Genomic DNA, 18494 nt, shown 5'->3' with positions numbered 1-18494 from the left:
ATTTCCATCCCTGAATTACATACCAGTACTTTTCAATAAGAATCTATAGCTTTGTATTCCTGTTGAAACGCCTTCTCGTTTGTAAAGGCTGTGTTTCAGTGTATGCCCGTGGTTTCCTCTGGTCACAGCTCAGCGTATGAGCTGCCCGTGGGCAGGGAGGTGGCAGAGACACCACCCCTGCTTTCTATCCCTGGAACTCATTATTGACGCTGTAGGGAACCCTTACTGGTTTAGAAAACCTGCTTAATAAATTAAACAAGAACGTATTACTGATTTACCTAAACAAAGAAATAAAGCCCAAGCAGACACAGGGCTGGGGCAGACCAAGGGCTTCATTTGCATACATTTGCATATCCTATATCGCAAGACAAAGAGAAAAAACTTTATTACATCACCGGTTATTTCTCTTTTAAATACACTTTACAGGTATTGACCAAGGAATTACTGTTGAACCGGTTTAGAAATGGATTATATATAATGTGCTTCTTTTGGCACACAGCAGTATTCCTTTTTCAAATGATATACTGTATATATATATATATATATATGAGAGGGAGATATTATGGCTCACCAAATATAGGAATGAAACAATGTTTCAAAATGTATATTTGAATATATTATAAAATACATACAAATCCTATACAACCTGTGCAAAAGCTGATCAATTCTGGGATGTGTCGGAGACCTAAGATATATATGCACGCCCAGCACAGCAATGACTATCCCAAAAAATGTTGGGTACTTTTTATTCTGTGATAAAAATGATTAAAATGCTGTCATCTGAGTGGCTGAAACATTGTTGGCGTGAAACCATTGCTCCCCAGTCCTGGGTAGTGCACAGTGGTCCGGCAGCACACTGGTGTCTGTACTGGTTCGTACCACTGGGATGATCTCCAGTGTGCTGCCTGTGCCCCTCAGTACAGAGTCATGGTAGAGGCGCTCCTTCGTTTCTGCAGAAGATCATTTGGAAAGGTGGGGACAACACAAAGAAGGCTTTAGGACTAAGCCCCCTGTATTATTATTATTATTATAATTATTATTTATTTCTTAGCAGACGCCCTTATCCAGGGCGACTTACAATTATTACAAGATATCACATTATTTTTACATATAATTACCCATTTATACAGTTGGGTTTTTACTCGAGCAATCTAGGTAAAGTACCTTGCTCAAGGGTACAGCAGCAGTGTCCCCACCTGGGATTGAACCCACAACCTTCCGGTCAAGAGTCCAGAGCCCTAACCACTACTCCACACTGCATGCCCCTTTTTAAAGCACGTCAGTATTATACTGAAGATTATTAGTATTATTATAATTAACTCTGAAGAGTGCACGTTGGAGAGCTGTACCATGTGAATCAACAAGCTTCCTGTTTGGGAAGACCTTGACAAACTGGTCTGATCCGTTTTGGGATTTGCATAGCAACGAGTTCACAGCGAGCCGTTTTAAAATTCAGTTTGTGAGAAGAGGGGGTTTTGTTTTTTGTTTTAAGGCGCATGCACAAAGTGGAATGTAGCATCCCTTCCTGACTAAATCAAGTGTAAAAATACAACACCTATTTGTGAATGTTTGGGTCAGGGGGCAGCTAATCATAACCTGACTGCTTTTATTCTAGTGTACAGTGGCATGGCAGGGTTAGTTGTACAGAGCATGCTTATATTTGAGATAGCTTTAATATATAATACACTGTGTGTCGACATAACCTTAATTGAGACCTGATAACTCTGTTGGAACTGACTTCTGTTCACAGAGAGCTGAAGGTTATGGTCTGTAGTTTGGCTACCTACATTAGATGATTTAGTTTTTATTTTGTTATTATTATGGTGCGATCCTCACAGTGCCTTTTTAAGCACTGAAATAACAAAAACGATCACAGTAAAATGATCACAAAACCACCAGCTATCTTTACCACAGCTGCTGTAAGGAAAATAGCCCCATAATTGAAACTGAATCTTTGGGAATGCCACTATAGTGCTAAACTATCCTACTCAGGGCACGCAGATTCCTGCACCAGGTAGGCAAATGTCAACTGAGAGTTCACAAACTTGCAGAGTGAAATGCGTGTTTCGTAAGTTGTCGGCATGGCTTTTTTTTTTTTTTTTCCTATTGGTGTTAGTCATTTAATTCTAAGAAAGTATTACATATTCACCAGGCTTCCAAGGAAATGCGTGGGTAGGATGTTCAAGCTGATAAATCGAAATACAATGCAAAGGTACTGTGTCCGTCGCAGGGACCTGTACCAGAACCTCAATGGATAGTCCACTTCAGTGACCTTGTACAGATGACCCTGTACTGGAACGGACAGCAGTCTATGCTGCTCACTGTATGCCCATTCAAGCCAGCTAGTGGTGGCACAGTGAATATTACTCCATCCACAGCAGCCTTCACGTCTCTGCTTCACTATGCAAATCGACTAGTTTGCATGGGCTGGGAGCCAGAATTCCAAAGGGAGAGATCCGGGCTGAACTAACGAGCATGTCTGTCTCGGCTCTCTGTGTTACAACCCTGGCCAGGTGCTCTTCCAATCCCCAGCCCCTAGGAAACAAAAAGCATGGTCTGCTATAGAAGCAGATAGCGTGAGATTTTAGATGCATGTTGTGTGCTGTGCATTCCATTCGCAGCACTGAAACTGAAGAAGTGGACTGATATTTCATTAAGATATTAAAGAAATGGTCAATTTTGATTCCCAGCACACAGGTAAGAAGTAATGATTTATGCATGTAGAGGGTGTTTGAATCGTGCATGCTGGTATAGGAAGTTAGACGTTACGGGTCACATGTATATTATATTACTACAAAACTATATATCTATCTATGGGCATATACAGGTTATAGAAATATAGCTTTGTACTAACATAATAAGAAACAAAATTATATTCTGTATAGAAATTGTCAGTTGAGATATTATTAGCATTAGCATTATTTTTCATATAATTGTGCTGATCACAAATAATAATAATATTTGATCAAAGTCACATTTTTGCTATGTTGCATTTCATTATTTCAGTCTCTGAATCTGTAATGATGTGCAGATTTGTTGATGCTCTTATTTTGGAACAGATTGTGGAGCTGCTTGCTTGTGATGGCTCTGGTTTGAAAGTACTGTCTAATTATCCACAGAGCAGGGATAGCACAAGCATTGGCAACGTGGGCTTTCCAGCACTGCCCTGCAAGCGTGCATCAGTGCATTAGGGACCCCACATACTCCGTTTTTGGGATTGCATGCAAGGGTGCAAACTCTTAGGACTGTGTGGTGTTTCTTCTTTGTGATTTGTACTGGTTTTTTTCACATTTTAATACAAAGCACGAATGTCTTTCAGATCAGATTCTGTTTCCATACACTGCTTTCCCACAGTTTGCATTTTGTGAGTTTAAACACTGAGTAAAACAATCTGATCTTCTGATATTTGATATCTCAAATCCCAGTCCATATTAAAATGTTGAACAGATAGATGAATGCTCTGGTTTATGTTCTGTTCTGTGTTTGTTGTTGCTGTAGCTCATATTTACCTGTATGCTAATGTGCGTTAGCTGATACCACAGTGTAAACTAGCTGGGTCAAAGATTCCTCCACCACTAGGGCTGTGCAGTATTTAGAGCACACTTTCCAGGAACAGTACTGAAAAATAACCATAAGAAGTGCATTGCATTGCACTACAAGTTATTAAAGTATATCTGAAATATTGCATTATCCTGAGAGATTGCAGTATATCTCATATGAGTAGAAGCACATCAATGTTGTGGGATGCAGGGCAGTGTTATGTTAGCTCTTGTCCATAAGAGATAATACAAAGATAAGCAATTCTCTGCCACCACCGAAAGACTCGTTTTGCCTAATGATCGTCAATGAAAATGGCAGCACAAGCGAAACTACTGCTGGGATGGCAGTACGCTACCGTGGCGTTGACACAAGAGAAGAATGATGATATTTTGTTGCGTTTCACTTCAGCTGTTAACTCTGTCATTCAGTCCTTTACCACTCTCAATGGAGACTGACAGTTGCAGGGGTTTGGTTCATGTCATTCTGGGTATCCATTGAGGACATCTTGAAATCCTACAGGTATGGGTGTTGTTCCCTGTACAGAACATCTGCTAAGCCCATGCTATTCATAAGAGCATTATTATTTTCTGTGAAAGCTATACAGTAGGCCTGCAATACAGTCTGTGTACAGCAGCACAGCCCATATAACTTATAATCCACAGTCATTTTGAGTTTCTCACATGATTATATATTTTGCATTTACTTGGCGTGGCTAACCACAAGATTTCGATTTAGAAAAGGAAATCTATAGGGGTATTCAGTGCTGCCCAAACGATTAAGACAAGATTGAAGGCAGGAGTGTAATATAATGCAGCAGCATCAGTCCTGACTAGCAGACGTGTAGCGTGTGGATGTTTCTTTGACAAGCGTTTCAACTCTGTGTGCTAAGTTTATTTGAGCTTACATGCATTATACAGGAACAGTATACAATATTCTTTCTTTACATTCCTCCCCATACCTTCTAGCCACAGATAGAGAGAGAGATAGATAGATAGATAGATAGATAGATAGATAGATAGATAGATAGATAGATAGCTCTTTACTGCAAGCTGTTATTTGCACATTGTATTTCCAGAAAGAAACACACACACACACACACCCCCTATACATTTTCCTAACTAGAAATGAACAACATAGACCATTCATTTTGCAGCCTGTGACTATTCTGAGTGTGTTTCTTATTCATTCTGAGTGATAAACTATCTTTGAGAATACAGGCTCATGTTGCTTTCTTAATAAAACCTAAAAGGGATAACAATCGACATCACAAAGGCGCCGTCAGAAGGCCACTTTTCTGGCTTGCGAGTCAAGTCGCTTTATGCAAATGAGGTAACGCTTCCAATTGGCTGTTGGAGGTCTCATGCAAATATCCGTTTACCTTTCAGGTCGCCTATTGCGTTTTGATAAGAGGTTCAAGCGCCTGCACTGACCCACCTGGCGCGCACCTTTGTGTCAGAGAGGGGTTTAGGAATAACATTTGAATAAAACATCGTGGCCCTTCAATCGTCAGGAGTCTTTGAGGTAGAGTATCGTTATAGTTCAAAAGTTAGTGCGGCTTCAGCTGATACGGGACGGAAGGGAGTCTTGGAGCATACAAAAAAAATATTATTTTTGTACAGGTAATTAATAGTTCTATCGGTTTAACACACAGAAAAAAAAAACGTTTTGCGTAATTTGTATTTAATATTAAAAACAAAAAAGGTATAGGTATATTATGAATTAAAAAAAATATATAATAATTAAAAAATGCAAAGTAATCATTTGAAATAGGTGACCGAACCCAGATACAAATATTGATCATAACTAATAGGACTACGACTGCTAGTGCTAATACTACACTGCTTATTCTAATAGCGGTGTGTTTAGTGTTGAACGTGCTGAGTGAAAACTGAATGAAAGCAACAGGTGAGAGAGAGGATTGGACAGAGAAAGAAAAAAAAGCCCAAAGATATATTGTAGATAGGTTAGTGGTCACAATTCATGGGGGAACCCGCTAACTTATGAATATTTTACTAGCAGCATTTGCGTGAGGAGAAAACATCGAATATATTAGTATAATATGATGGTGAAGAACAAGCGCCGTTTCTGCATAAAGTTGTGACCATTTAGTAAAATCAGCTGTTTTTATTATTGTAGGTATTAAGATGAGCGGCGAGTCAGCGGAACCCGCAGATACCCGAAACGATCAAGCAGGTGAGGATGTGAGACTGTTATTTATCAGCTTTCAACGTTTTATAAGAGATTGCAAACCTGGACAACGTGTGCTGGACGACAGCTTGCGAGACGTGCAGAATTAAAGAGATTTAGAGAATTTTTAAAATATAAATCGCGTTACACTTGTATCAGGAATTGATGAGCGCTTCACTTTTAGAAGTGATAATAATATTTGAGTTCATATATTGGTTATGTTGTAATACATTTATTTTTTTAATTCCCTGCACTTATGGTAAACAAAGTTGTTACTGTACCTGTTTTGGTTGAGTTTTCTTTCAAAGGTATTATTATTATTATTATTATTATTATTATTATTATTATTATTATTATTATTATTATTATTATTATTATTGTTGTTGTTGTTTAAATAATGTAATAGGTTGTTCTGCTTTATTCCGGTTTATGGTTTTGGAGTCCGTGTCACAATTACAGTATTTATACTGAATAGAAATAAAAGGTTCTCTCTGTTAAGGGAACTCCTCGGCAGAATTTCTGGTCAATGTGGAACTGCGTTTTTCCACATTTTTCACCAAACAAAACAGCAAATAGAGAAGCTCGTGTTCCCCTGCAAACTGTTAATTCAAGGTTCAACCATTCATTGCCTTTCGTTTCAACTCTGTTTTTAGATCCACGTTTAGATTTGTGTAACAAATGCAGTACTATACAAACACGCACTGTGAAAGTGATACTCTGTGACAGACCGTTTGGAAAGTTTGATTTAAACGGGGTTATACTACTGTACATAAGTTTCAAGCTTCGTTTTGTGATTTACATTGCGGTGTCTAATATTTGTTGGCCATTTATTTTTTATTAAAAAAAAAAAAAAAAATGTACCCAGTGTGTACACTCCAATTTCAAACGTTTAAACATAGCTATAGATTATGCAGCTGTGCAATTCCTAATTCACAGTGTATAGGCTACAGTATAAACAGCTCATTCACAACGATTTAAATCAAGTTTTTTTTTTCTTCAGTCTTGTTTTAATTAATGTTTGAGTTTCTCAGCAACCGAACAGAAATGTTTCATGAATAGGCTACTACACCTTTATTTAGTTTATTAAACACCCTTTTTGGGCTTCAGGAGTTGAAGCATGTTAAACGAGTCCCATTAATATAAACGATTGATGTATTTCTGCAGGTTATTAATAGGTATTGGCAGTAACAGGCTATAGTGATGAATTCATTTCAATGGGTCGGGGATCTGTGTATGTGTTTTGCCATTTCATAAGAAGTACCGCCGTTCCTACAGTCAGGGTGAAAAAAAACCCCAACAATTAGCTCTTATGATATTTGTTTGATCTAAATATGAATGCAATTCATGATAATCTTCTACCTGTATTGGCTTTTGAAAATGTTAAACATGGTGAAAGTGATATATTTCCATAACAAACACACGCTTTTTAATTAACGCAGTTTTTGATTTTTTGGTTTTTTTTTTAAATGCATTGTTTAAGTGTAATTTCTAAGCTGGTCTTTGCTTGTATTTTATACTTAAGTTTGGAATATGAAGGTATTTCCTATACAGCTCTTTAGGTAGAAGGACTGCTTCCTGGTACGTTTATCACTTCCTGTGTTGCAGTTGTAGCTGCAATCACAACACGTGACCTACAGCACAGGTACCAGCCTGATCCGGCAGTTTATCTACAGCTGCATTTATCTACTAAAAACATTAAAACAGGTGAAGAATCAGAAGATATATACGCAGTGCAACAGAAGAGGGGTCAGACTAAAGAAAGAATGTTTTTAAAGGAAAGGCCAGCTCTTTTAATGCTTCCCCCCAGATTTCTATACAGTAGGTGTTTAATTTTTATTACCAATGTCCCGTCAAACTACACTTCCAGTTCAACTGCTGTGTGTAGCCAAGTTGTCAGTTCAGTTATGAGCACTGCGCTAGCTGCAGCCCATGCCCTGAGGATCTGTAATACACAGAACATGGAATAAAGAACTGGAAGTAGAATGTGAGAATTGTTCATGGAATTCACAGAACAGAATGCAAGCTAGGTGGTATAATAGAACAAGCCTTCCTTGCATACTGGAATAGCAAAAATAAATGATTAAATCAGATCATCAGTAAGTTCAATAACAATGGAATCTACGTTTTGAGCCTCACTTTGGCTCATGCCATTATGTTTTCATTATCTGTAAGTTTTGGTTTCTCTGGTCATAAGCACCTTTCAAAGGGCTTGGCTGGATTCGTCACACATCTATGCAATCCACTTGGGAGATAAAGATAATACTGTAAGGATGACATCGTGAAATCCCAGAACACAGTGCCGATAGTTTATGTCATTTGGGGTTTTCAGTTAGTCTAGCAGAAATTCATTTTAACTGAATAGGATCCGATCCACACACCCTGGTCCTAATCACACATTGAAAGTCATTCTAGTTTCTTGGCCGTGCAGAATGATGTGTTTGTATTGTTGCATCCTTACCATGAACAGTGTCAAAGGCACACCGTGTCACAGGAGCGCCACGCCTAGGTGTTGACGCTACACCTGTGGTTCTCTTGGAGATGGACCTCAACCTATTTGCATGAGCTCATTATTTCCATACTGGAAACTTTGCAGCTAGGGCTGGAAAATTTCCATACTGCAGGACACCAGAGCCAGAGCACGCAAGAGACATGAAGAGGCTGAAATTTGAAATTCAAATTAGGAAGATTAAAGGGTTATCTTCATGGCTAACAAAGGCTCGTTTCTCTTTTTCATGCAGGCGCTTTTGTAATGAAGAAAAGGTTGTAGTCATTACTGGGTCTCGGTTGGTTCTGTTCTGCGTTGACATTCAATAGAAACAGAGGAGCTGCGTGCATGTTTCTTTTTAAAGTAAAACCTTGATTTGAACAGTGCAGATCTAAGTGGTACCATGGAAAAGCATGGAATCTGAGCACAGCATATGACATTGAAACAGTGAAGCATGCATATTCACAACAGAAGAGGGGCCGGGGTGACAGCTATAGAAGCCAGACTCCATAAAGAGCTTTGTCATTCACATACTTTTAGGAATGAGCCTCCTACATCTGAGGCCAAACCGTTCCTAAAATGAGTGAGACGTCAATGATAGTCAATTTATAATGGTCAAAACTAGGCTTTATACACACAGCCAGGTCTGTCGAGTCAGCTGTTTTTAGACTGAATTTCAATACCTAAAAATGTTTGTTTTCTTTCAGGAGATGAAAGAAATGGGCTTGACTTCACAAGACATGTAAGTAGACGGGTTTGATCGCCTGATGATAGGAATCTGAACTCCCCTTTCCATTCTGTGACCATCTGTACTCTCCAAGCGTATGGCAGAGAGGGGGTTAAGTACGAGGTGCACTGAGCTGTAGTGTTCCTCTGAAACTCCAGCCCCAGGCCAGGCTAGGGGAGCAGGGCTGTGATGAAGTTCCCAGCCTGTCAGGCTCACACACAGCTGGAACATGTTTAGTTCGATTACATGCTGTTTATTGTTTGCTACATTCTCGTTTAGATCTTATCAAATTACATTTGAATTACTGAAAGCTGTGCTCCTTTTCATTTTACTGACATATTTCCTTTTTTTCTTTCTTTTGAAAGCACATCACGCTTCGCCTTTTCGACTCAGTCAGGTGTCACTCATAATGTTTTTCAGATTAAGACGGAGGACATCAGCGATTCACCCCAATCCGTGGTCAATCGCAAAAACTGCCACCTGACCCCGGGCTCATCAGCTTCAGGAGGGCAGTTGTCTGGGGTAACTTAAGCAGATCTTGTTTTAACCGTTTATCTGAACTGCTTTACCTCAAGCGTGTTCCCAGCAGCAGGTGTGGTGAGGAAGTTAGGCGTTGGGGACAGCATCAGATGTGCCCTGGGCAGTTAGCGACTCGGAGTACATATGCAAGAGTGACGGGAGGGCAGGGGTGGAAATAAGACTCCTATTGCATAGCAGTTTCATCCATTGCTGGTTTTAATACAGCTCAATGTCAATGCACCTCTAGACACTGTTTTGCTAACAGTCTGGTTTTCATTCTAGCGAGGGAGAGATGATTTAAAACATACGTCTAGCTCTTCTTTATCTATTGCATAACTTGAAGCTCTTTTCAAACAGCTGTGGCCAGATGTTTTGCATCACCCTATAGAATTAACACATTTTGCTTCATAAAGTCGAATGAAACCTGCTGAATAATGTTACGTTAACATAACATTGAATTGCACAGCGCTTTGTAGTTTTTATACTGTGCTACTATTATGGCTTCCGGTTGTGATTTCATTTTGTAGTTTCTTTCATTACACCATGTTAAATAAAAGATTATGTTCATATAGTTTTTTTTTTAAACCATGTCTCAATCCTAAAATTCTAGGTGATGCTAAACATTTGGTCATAGCTGTCCGGCATAGTAATTTGATTGTGTTTTTGGGTGGATAGGGTTTTGTCATTGAAATGTTGTTGTGTCCCCCTCTCTTCTCCCTGCTGTCCCAGGACCTGCCCACGCTGCACCCCCTGCAGCAGCTGGTTCTGGTTCCAGGGTCTCACCTGCCCCCTACATCCCAGTTCCTGCTCTCACAGACCCAGCCAGGGCACCAAGGTACCGCAGACAAGATCATGCAGAGCTCCCTTTCTATAACGCTTCAACAAAGCATGATGTTTTGAAACCAGAAAATACAGGGCTTCTCCAATTTACTATCAATATAGCCAAACAGTGAATACAAAAAAAAAAAGTAGAAAATCTTTGATAAAAGCAACATCCAGTTATCTGCATAAAGAGGAGGTATTATTATTATTATTATTATTATTATTATTATTATTATTATTATTATTATTAGTAATAGTAATCTCCTTTTAATCATATTAGCTTTGTAAAAATGTGTTTAGCGCTTTGACAGGATTTGGTCTTGAAAGGTATGTCAAGCCAAATTTATCATTTAGAGATATCTCAAATTAATGTACAGCTATCTCTAAATATTTGAAGATATCTCAATCATTTCCAGATATCTTTTTAAATATTTGAAGATATCTTAAAATATTTAATGATATCTACATCATTTTAACATATCTAAAATACATTTAGTTATGTTAATCAATTAAATCAATCATGATTTTCAGATATCTTTAAACGGGAGCTTTACATGAGATATCTAAAATGCATTTTCAGATATCTTTAAATCATTTTAAGATATCTCAAAATCATTTAGAGATATTTCTAAATAACTTCCTGTTCATTTAGATATCGCTAAATCATTTTAAGATATCTCAAAATCATTTAGAGATATCTCAAAATAGCTTCCTGTTCATTTAGAGATATCGCTAAATCATTTTAAGATATCTCAAAATAGCTTCCTGTTCATTTGGAGATATCGCTAAATCATTTTAAGATATCTCAAAATAGCTTCCTGTTCATTTAGAGATATCTTTAAATAGAACAGTTAGTTATTCAAGATATCTTAAAATGATTTAGAGATACCTCTAAATATGAACGGGAAGTTATTTTGAGATACTCTAAACGACAGTTTGGCGTACCATGCTAGCAAAACATTATTTAAAGAAATCTGTAAGTCAATCTGAGATTATTTCACTTTGTTTTCGACTGAATGTTTTTGTTTTCTAATATATATATATTTTTTATTTAATTTCAGCTCTTCTGCAACCAAACCTGCTGTCCTTGCCAACACAGTCGCAGGCAGGCCTGCTGCAGCACCAGTCTGGATTAGGGCTGAATTCCCAGGTAAGAAGACCCAACCTTGGGAAGAGATCTGGTGGGGTGTGGGAGTACACTTTTAGAAGACTATCAAAAGCTTGAAGCTAACTTTTCTACACTCCTCTGAAAAATACTGCTGTTTGTTTAAAGCAGGAGTGAAATTCTGCCGCTACTCACCGTTAATGAGGAGAAGTTATTTGGCAGCTTTGGTGCCAATCATTATTAAACCAATCGGTTAGTCTCACCCCGCCTCTGGATTTATATGATTGGTCGATAACGTGTCAAAATAATTTGCTGGTACCCTCCCCTGATATCGACTACTAATTGTTTAAGAAATTGAAAGTAGAAGGCGGTTGTTTGTTGAATAAGTGATATCTGAAGTAAGTTTTCTGTTATGAAATGATTAAGCCGTCAAAATAAATATGACGACATTTGTAAAATATAGCCGTCTCAATGCATTCTGGGAACCGCTCTGCAGAGAAAACTGTAATATATCATTATTTTCGTAATGTACACGATGAAACGAAGTTAATGCTGAGTTTTCTTTTATGTTATTACTCCCATGAAGATACAAATTAGTCATGCTTGTGTCCACGCTAGCTATGTAAAGTTTTGTCGTGTTAAATTAAACTCTTCATAAATCCAGCTGGCGAATGACTCAGAAGTCGAATACCAGGGGGCTAAAACGACCACATGAAGTACATATTCTTTTTTAATGGTAGTGTCTGTTACATTACAAAATGCAGCCCCTATTGTGCATCGTTTGACTAAGACCTTTTTGTATTATTTTTTTTATAGCACAGTTGTTTTTTTATACAGTTTTTTTTTTAACATCACCTCTTTTTTTTAGGATATCTTGAAATAAAACTCCTTCTCCACAGCAGTATATATGAGTATATGAGTGGATGCACTTTTTGGTGTTGAGAATTTCAGCCGTGGTGTAAAGCCTGCCATCTCATGAGATAGTTTTCATGTTCATTTGTTAACCCGCATTTACTTGCAGAACAGTGTCGGTTCCTGTTTTTCTGATGCATCCCTGCCAAAAAAGATCTGAGCCAACTGATTAGTAATCCATTCAACTGAACTGAGAACACCTTGCTTTCCATGAGCTGGTAACATCAAGAGATCAGACAGGCGTTAAACCTATTGGTCATCTCTTTGTGTACTTTCATATGCTTCCAAAATGGAAATATTGTCTTTAGAAAGACAGTCCAAATATTTTGTTTATATGGCAGTTAATGGATTTCAATATACAAACCAGAACATCTACTTACACAGTTCATAGCATGTTTGTATAACTGATACATTTCAGGGGCTGGAGGCTCTAGCCAGCTTTCTCTCATCTGAACGTGCCTTGCAGCAGTGCAAGTGAGTGTGAGGCTAGGTTTGGGTCCTAATACCTGTTGCACAAAGGAATGAGCTTGGGCAGGAGAGTGTTTATCCTCAGAGTGTTGTAAGAGGCCGGGTAAATGGGCTTTATCCCATGTATCGGTCACTATGAAGAGGTGAGCAACGCATCATGTCCACTTCAGTATAAACATAGACAGTTAGGTGTTAGTTTCCAGCACAGTAACAGGTTCTCTGTGTTAGCAACACACACCCTACAGAATATCTTAGCCTCTGTGTTATATATTTGTTGTTTTTTTTCTCACAGGCAGTTGGTCGGTCAGGCCTGTCGGGGTCCTCTCTAGACAGCCACCTAGAGATTCCGTCACACCTGCAGGTCCCGAAACTCATGGGGTCCTCGAGTCAGCAGGACGAGCCCAGCGACCTGGAGGAGCTGGAGCAGTTTGCCAAGGCTTTCAAACAGAGGCGGATCAAGCTGGGCTTCACACAGGTACATACATAGTGGGCTTTATTAGAGGGTACGCTTTCCAAACCCCCCATATACTGTACAGAAGACTCTGTGCTTTGAGGTTTTTAATTGCGAAAAGTGCTATATAAGAAATAAAGATTGATTGATTCTGATGGTAATCAAGACCGTGTGTGATCTTCTCCTCCAGGGCGATGTAGGCTTGGCCATGGGCAAGCTCTATGGGAATGATTTCAGTCAGACCACTATTTCCCGGTTCGAGGCTCTTAACCTGAGCTTTAAAAACATGTGCAAACTGAAACCGCTGCTGGAGAAGTGGCTGAGCGACGCAGGTAAAGCAACACAGCCTGACCCCACACACACAAACCTACAGGAATCTGTCCGCAACACAGCCTGAACCCCACACACACAAACCTACAGGAATCTGTCCGCAACACAGCATGAACCCCACACACACAAACCTACAGGAATCTGTCAGCAACACAGCCTGACCCCACACACACAAACCTACAGGAATCTGTCAGCAACACAGCCTGATCCCACACACACAAACCTACAGGAATCTGTCCGCAACACAGCCTGAACCCCACACACACAAACCTACAGGAATCTGTCCGCAACACAGCCTGAACCCCACACACACAAACCTACAGGAATCTGTCAGCAACACAGCCTGAACCCCACACATACAAACCTATAGGAATCTGTTAGCAAGACCCACGGGAATCTCAGCAAACCTAGCGTGGCACGGACAGCGTGGTCCAGCACTACACACCGTTACTGTTCATTAACCCTCTGCTGGATCACAGCACTGTACACCTGACCGCTGCACAGTAAAGACTATAAGAAATGTTTATTCTAGCTTTAGCCTTCTAAGCATTCACCATGGTAAATTTGAATGACAAATCCCCATGCTTTCCCAAGCTTATGCATCAGCTGTGGCAATTCTGTACCATAAGCTGTACCACGCTTACCTATGCTTTACCAGGGTTGATTCCCCTTTTCAACCCTGTTCTCTCTCTCTCTCGATGCCCCCTCAGAGAACTCTCCTTCGGAAACCATGGGGAGTGCTTCCTCCATGCCCCCCCTGATCGAGGGCTTTGGGAGGAAGAGGAAGAAAAGAACGAGCATCGAGACCAACATCCGCATGACCATGGAGAAGCGCTTTCAGGACGTGAGCATAATCTCTGGTGTTAGCTCCCTGCAGTTAATAACATACTGGCTATGCACTGGCTCTCTCAGACTACAGCTGGGAACCACCGCAATACCTTTGAGAGTCAAAGGGCTAGTGATCCGAGCAAGCAGATATTGTGCTACTCAGAGATTGAATACCAAGAGCTAGATCAAGTGCGGCTTCTGAAAGACACGCATTGTAATTCCAAACCGATAATAATTTCCGATTGCTAACACACCCCTAGATTACCTGTTTTTTTTTTAAATTCGTGTTTAATAACTGTTTGGGGTTCATATTACCTTTCTGAGTAATATCAAGCTAATGACGGTTTGGATGAAAGATCTGGAAATGCATAGTTAACTGAGATGTTGATAGAAATCCTTTTTAACCTTTCATAATACTGTTTTCTGTCCTTTTAATTTGAAGATCTTTGATAAAACCCCGTAAGTCCAGGGATGGAAATAAGACTCCTATTGCATCTCAGTTTCACCCATTTCAGGTTTTACTTTGAGTTTGATTATCTGCAGTGTATAGGTAACAAGCTCAGCTGTGTCTTGTTAAACTCATAGTGAAACCAGGAAGGGATGAAACTGCTATCCAGTGGGGGTCTTATTTCCATCCCTGAAGTACAGTAGTTCAACTTTTTTAAAACAAAAAAAGAATTAATTTTGATACGGTGGAGCTACAACTCCCCGTACCCTCCTCCTATAAGTCAGTCCCTCAGTGGCGATTCACTCCTTCTGTTCCTGTCTCTGCTGTTGTCCAGAACCCCAAGCCCAGCTCGGAGGAGATCACGCTGATCTCGGAGGAGCTGGCCATGGAGAAGGAGGTGGTCCGGGTCTGGTTCTGTAACCGACGGCAGAAGGAGAAGAGGATTTGCTGTCCCCTCTTAAACACCATGAAGCCCCAGGTCTACAGCTCCAGACTGGTAGGAATCTTCTTTCCACTGTCAGGGCAAAGCACCAAATGAGGACCCTAGTCATAGACATCACACAGAAAGTGTGCAGTGAACCTGGCACGTGATCCACCCGGAGTGAATAAGCGTTCCTGGCCAGCTTTAAAAACTTCAGTGTTCCAGGGAGGGGAAGGGAAGTGGAAACGCTCCCCATCACGTCAGCACATGCAACGTTTATTTTTTTTGTAATTTCATGTGTGTTGAGTCAGCATTAGGAGATGAAAATGATTTCCTCTCTGTCCTGTTGCTGCCTGCGCTGTGGTCACTGTTTTTTTTTTCCCCTGAATGATGTCCGTTAACTCCGAGGTGCTTTTTGGCAGCAGACTGGCGAGTGAGTGGGAGTTCGGGGCTGTCTGTACAAGCAGAAGTTCATCAGAAACATCGGAGGACTTGATTTGGGAAAAACAAATCAGCCTTTTATTATTTGACTGTCCGACCTTACATGCTTTTTGATGATATGACGCTGTTTGTCAGTGGGGAATTTGAGGATAAGATTTTAAAGTTGTTTAAGTGAAGTTTTTTTTGTTTAAGTGAAGTTTTTTTTTTCTGCTATGGGAAAGGAAAACGGATAGGTTTGAATTTGAAACCCTCCTACAGCATGATTCCCCCAGCTGCTTCTCGTTCTTCTAACTCAGAGACGTGCGCTGTGTTGACATTCATCGAGGAAACCTCAAAGCCATCCTGCTGGGATTTCATGCCTTGATGTTATCACTGTTTTTTAATTACCAACTGCGATGTGATTGAGTTACTGTTGATTATCTTTCTAAACCCGATAATCTGACGAGACACAATGCCTTCACCAAAGTAACGTGCCTGCATCGTAGTGTGTTAAGCTACTGAACTACATGTAGAATCCGCGGGTTTAAACCTTCCAATCGTGAAAGCCTGACGCGCTTCAGGAAGTCTGATGGACCGTTTTCCTTCCTTTTTTTCAGGTTTCCACATCCGGATCGTTCAGTCCTCTATCAGTCTCCCAGGCTCACAGCACTATGAGTGGAGGTGAGAGCCACCAGAATATTGGGCTCATTTCAATGGTGCCTTACTGTATATGTAGAATAGGAGTCTTTACAGTTTAGCACCTGCAGGTAAACCCCACTATCGTAGACCCCATAGTCTTACAGTTCAGATAAACCCCACTATTGTAGATCCCATAGTCTTACAGTGTAGGTAACCCCCATTATCGTAGACCCCATAGTCTTACAGTGCAGATAACCCCCACTATCGTAGACCCCATAGTCTTACAGTTCAGATAAACCCCACTATTGTAGACCCCATAGTCTTACAGTGTAGGTTACCCCCATTATCGTAGACCCCATAGTCTTGCAGTGAAACCTGGAGTGGAATGACCCTCCTGGACCGTGCTTGGGCACCCCTGTGTTTAGGTGTAAGTGAAGGCTGTGTCACGCCTGCTTGTTGAACCCTGTTTCTCGGTCGTGTGTTTCAGTGTCGTCCAGCTCTTCACCGGGCAGTCCCAGCAGGGGGTCCCCTCCACTCAGCATCTCATCCAGTGGTGGGGCGCTGACCTCGCAGAGCAGCGTCCAGTCCCTCAACGGCGCCGGGTAAGGAGGCTGGGGGTGCCACTAAACATGGCCACTAAACATGGCCACTGACAGGACCGTGGAAGATATTATTTTGAATATGTCCAGCAGTCAAAGGCAGATAGTGTTTGTATGAAGGTATGTAGCTGTGCGCCCTGCTCAATCTCATCTCTCTTTCCACAGGTCTTGGTACAGGAACTGGAACCACTCCTCCTATCTCCACTGAAGAGTCCAGAGAAACACAGCTCACTGTTAGCAAAGCTTCAGAGCGTTTCATGCATAAAGCAGTTTGATAGTCATCAATATCCACAGGCTATTTTATTCATATTGAGGGGAAAAAAAGAGCTTCTACAAGCCTTTCAATTTCAATACATCTTACTACAGCACTCTCTAGTGGAAGAACAGAAGACACGAAGGAAGGCTGTGTAAATGTACACACAGTAAGACTTCATTTACATTAGAAACCCACTACACAAAACATTGAGGACTGCCATTACAAGACTGGAAACGCCTCTGTGTGGTTGGAGAAGATTTGGATATGATAGTACTGTACGATAACGTAGTCTTTTTTTTATATATATATAAAACTGTTACTGTTATTTTTTGAATACAGAATTTATAATAATGTTTACAACTTCTATGTTTTTTCCTGGCATTTAAGTGATCGGGTTTGCATCCACAGTTTGAATAGCATCTGCTGTATAGGGAACGTTCTGGTAATTTTCTATATGGGGTTTAGAGATGCACACTCAAAATGTTCCCCAGTAACCATAGCTACGACCATTGCGTGGACTTTTCTCCAAACCCTAGAACGCACCATGACGTCACTCAGGTAAAATCGAGCTGTTACACTACAAAGCTGTACATGTTCTAATAATGCAACATTTTACAGGGAATCTCTATGCAGCCCGTGCTCTCAACATAATTACATAATAAGGTCAATTAAATATGTAATAAAACATTGCGGCATTACACCTTTACAAGGAGTCTTGGTTGGTTTTCACATTGTTTCATTGTTGTTGAAGATTGATGTACTTATGAATGTTTTGTTTATTTTTGTATTTTTTATTTTCTGCGGGGCGGTTGAGGACAGGCGTTTGGACCCAGTGTAATTTAAATTAAAAATAAATGTAGAGTTTTGTTTTTTATTTGCTTTCGACATTGACAGCTTTTAGGGGGGCATTTTGTTATTTAAAAAAAAAAAAAGTTATTGAAAATTATTAAAACCTGTAAATATAAAAATGTGTTTAAATGTTGTGTGTGTGTGTTTTCTATATAATAGCGTTATATATAAATACAGTAGCGTGTTTTAATACCCACAGCGCCCTATTTAAAAACACGTGCTATTAAACTAAATACAATCGAACTTGCTGCTATAGTCAGCGTGTGCAGTTGGATAGATGTCTCTACAGATTTGTTAATATTTCGTTATTTAAATAGTCCGTTTACTTCACATATTATTATTATTATTATTATTATTATTATTATTATTATTATTATTATTATTATTATTATTATTATTTATTTCTTAGCAGACGCCCTTATCCAGGGCGACTTACAATCGTAAGCAAATACATTTCAAGTGTTACAATACAAGTAATACAATAAGAG

The 18494-nt window shown here is 39.9% G+C and overlaps 1 protein-coding gene across 7 annotated transcripts; it reads left to right on the top strand.

The window, feature by feature from the left end:
- Positions 1–2504: 2504 nt before the first annotated feature.
- Positions 2505–18129, top strand: LOC117966691 (POU domain, class 2, transcription factor 3-like). 7 transcript variants are annotated; one of them, XM_059010280.1, is made up of 14 exons: positions 2505–2697; positions 4926–5159; positions 5677–5733; positions 8920–8954; positions 9305–9461; positions 10188–10293; positions 11342–11430; positions 13058–13240; positions 13407–13548; positions 14257–14390; positions 15157–15318; positions 16281–16344; positions 16790–16904; positions 17067–18129. In XM_059010280.1, exons 4-14 carry the CDS (start codon positions 8923–8925, stop codon positions 17107–17109), a joined length of 1227 nt encoding a protein of 408 aa, XP_058866263.1. In that variant the 5' UTR covers positions 2505–2697; positions 4926–5159; positions 5677–5733; positions 8920–8922; the 3' UTR covers positions 17110–18129. The 7 variants fall into 7 exon arrangements, with proteins under 7 accessions (XP_058866263.1, XP_058866267.1, XP_034769168.1 ...); XM_059010282.1 differs by having other exon boundaries at positions 2506–2697; positions 4926–5061; positions 9360–9461; XM_059010281.1 differs by having other exon boundaries at positions 2506–2697; positions 9360–9461.
- The last annotated feature ends 365 nt before the right edge of the window (positions 18130–18494 follow it).

This window comes from Acipenser ruthenus, chromosome 40 (assembly GCF_902713425.1).
Source record: "Acipenser ruthenus chromosome 40, fAciRut3.2 maternal haplotype, whole genome shotgun sequence".
NCBI lineage: Eukaryota > Metazoa > Chordata > Actinopteri > Acipenseriformes > Acipenseridae > Acipenser > Acipenser ruthenus.
The sequence above is the reverse complement of the archived record's forward strand: the minus strand, read 5'-3'. Positions and strand labels throughout refer to the sequence as shown.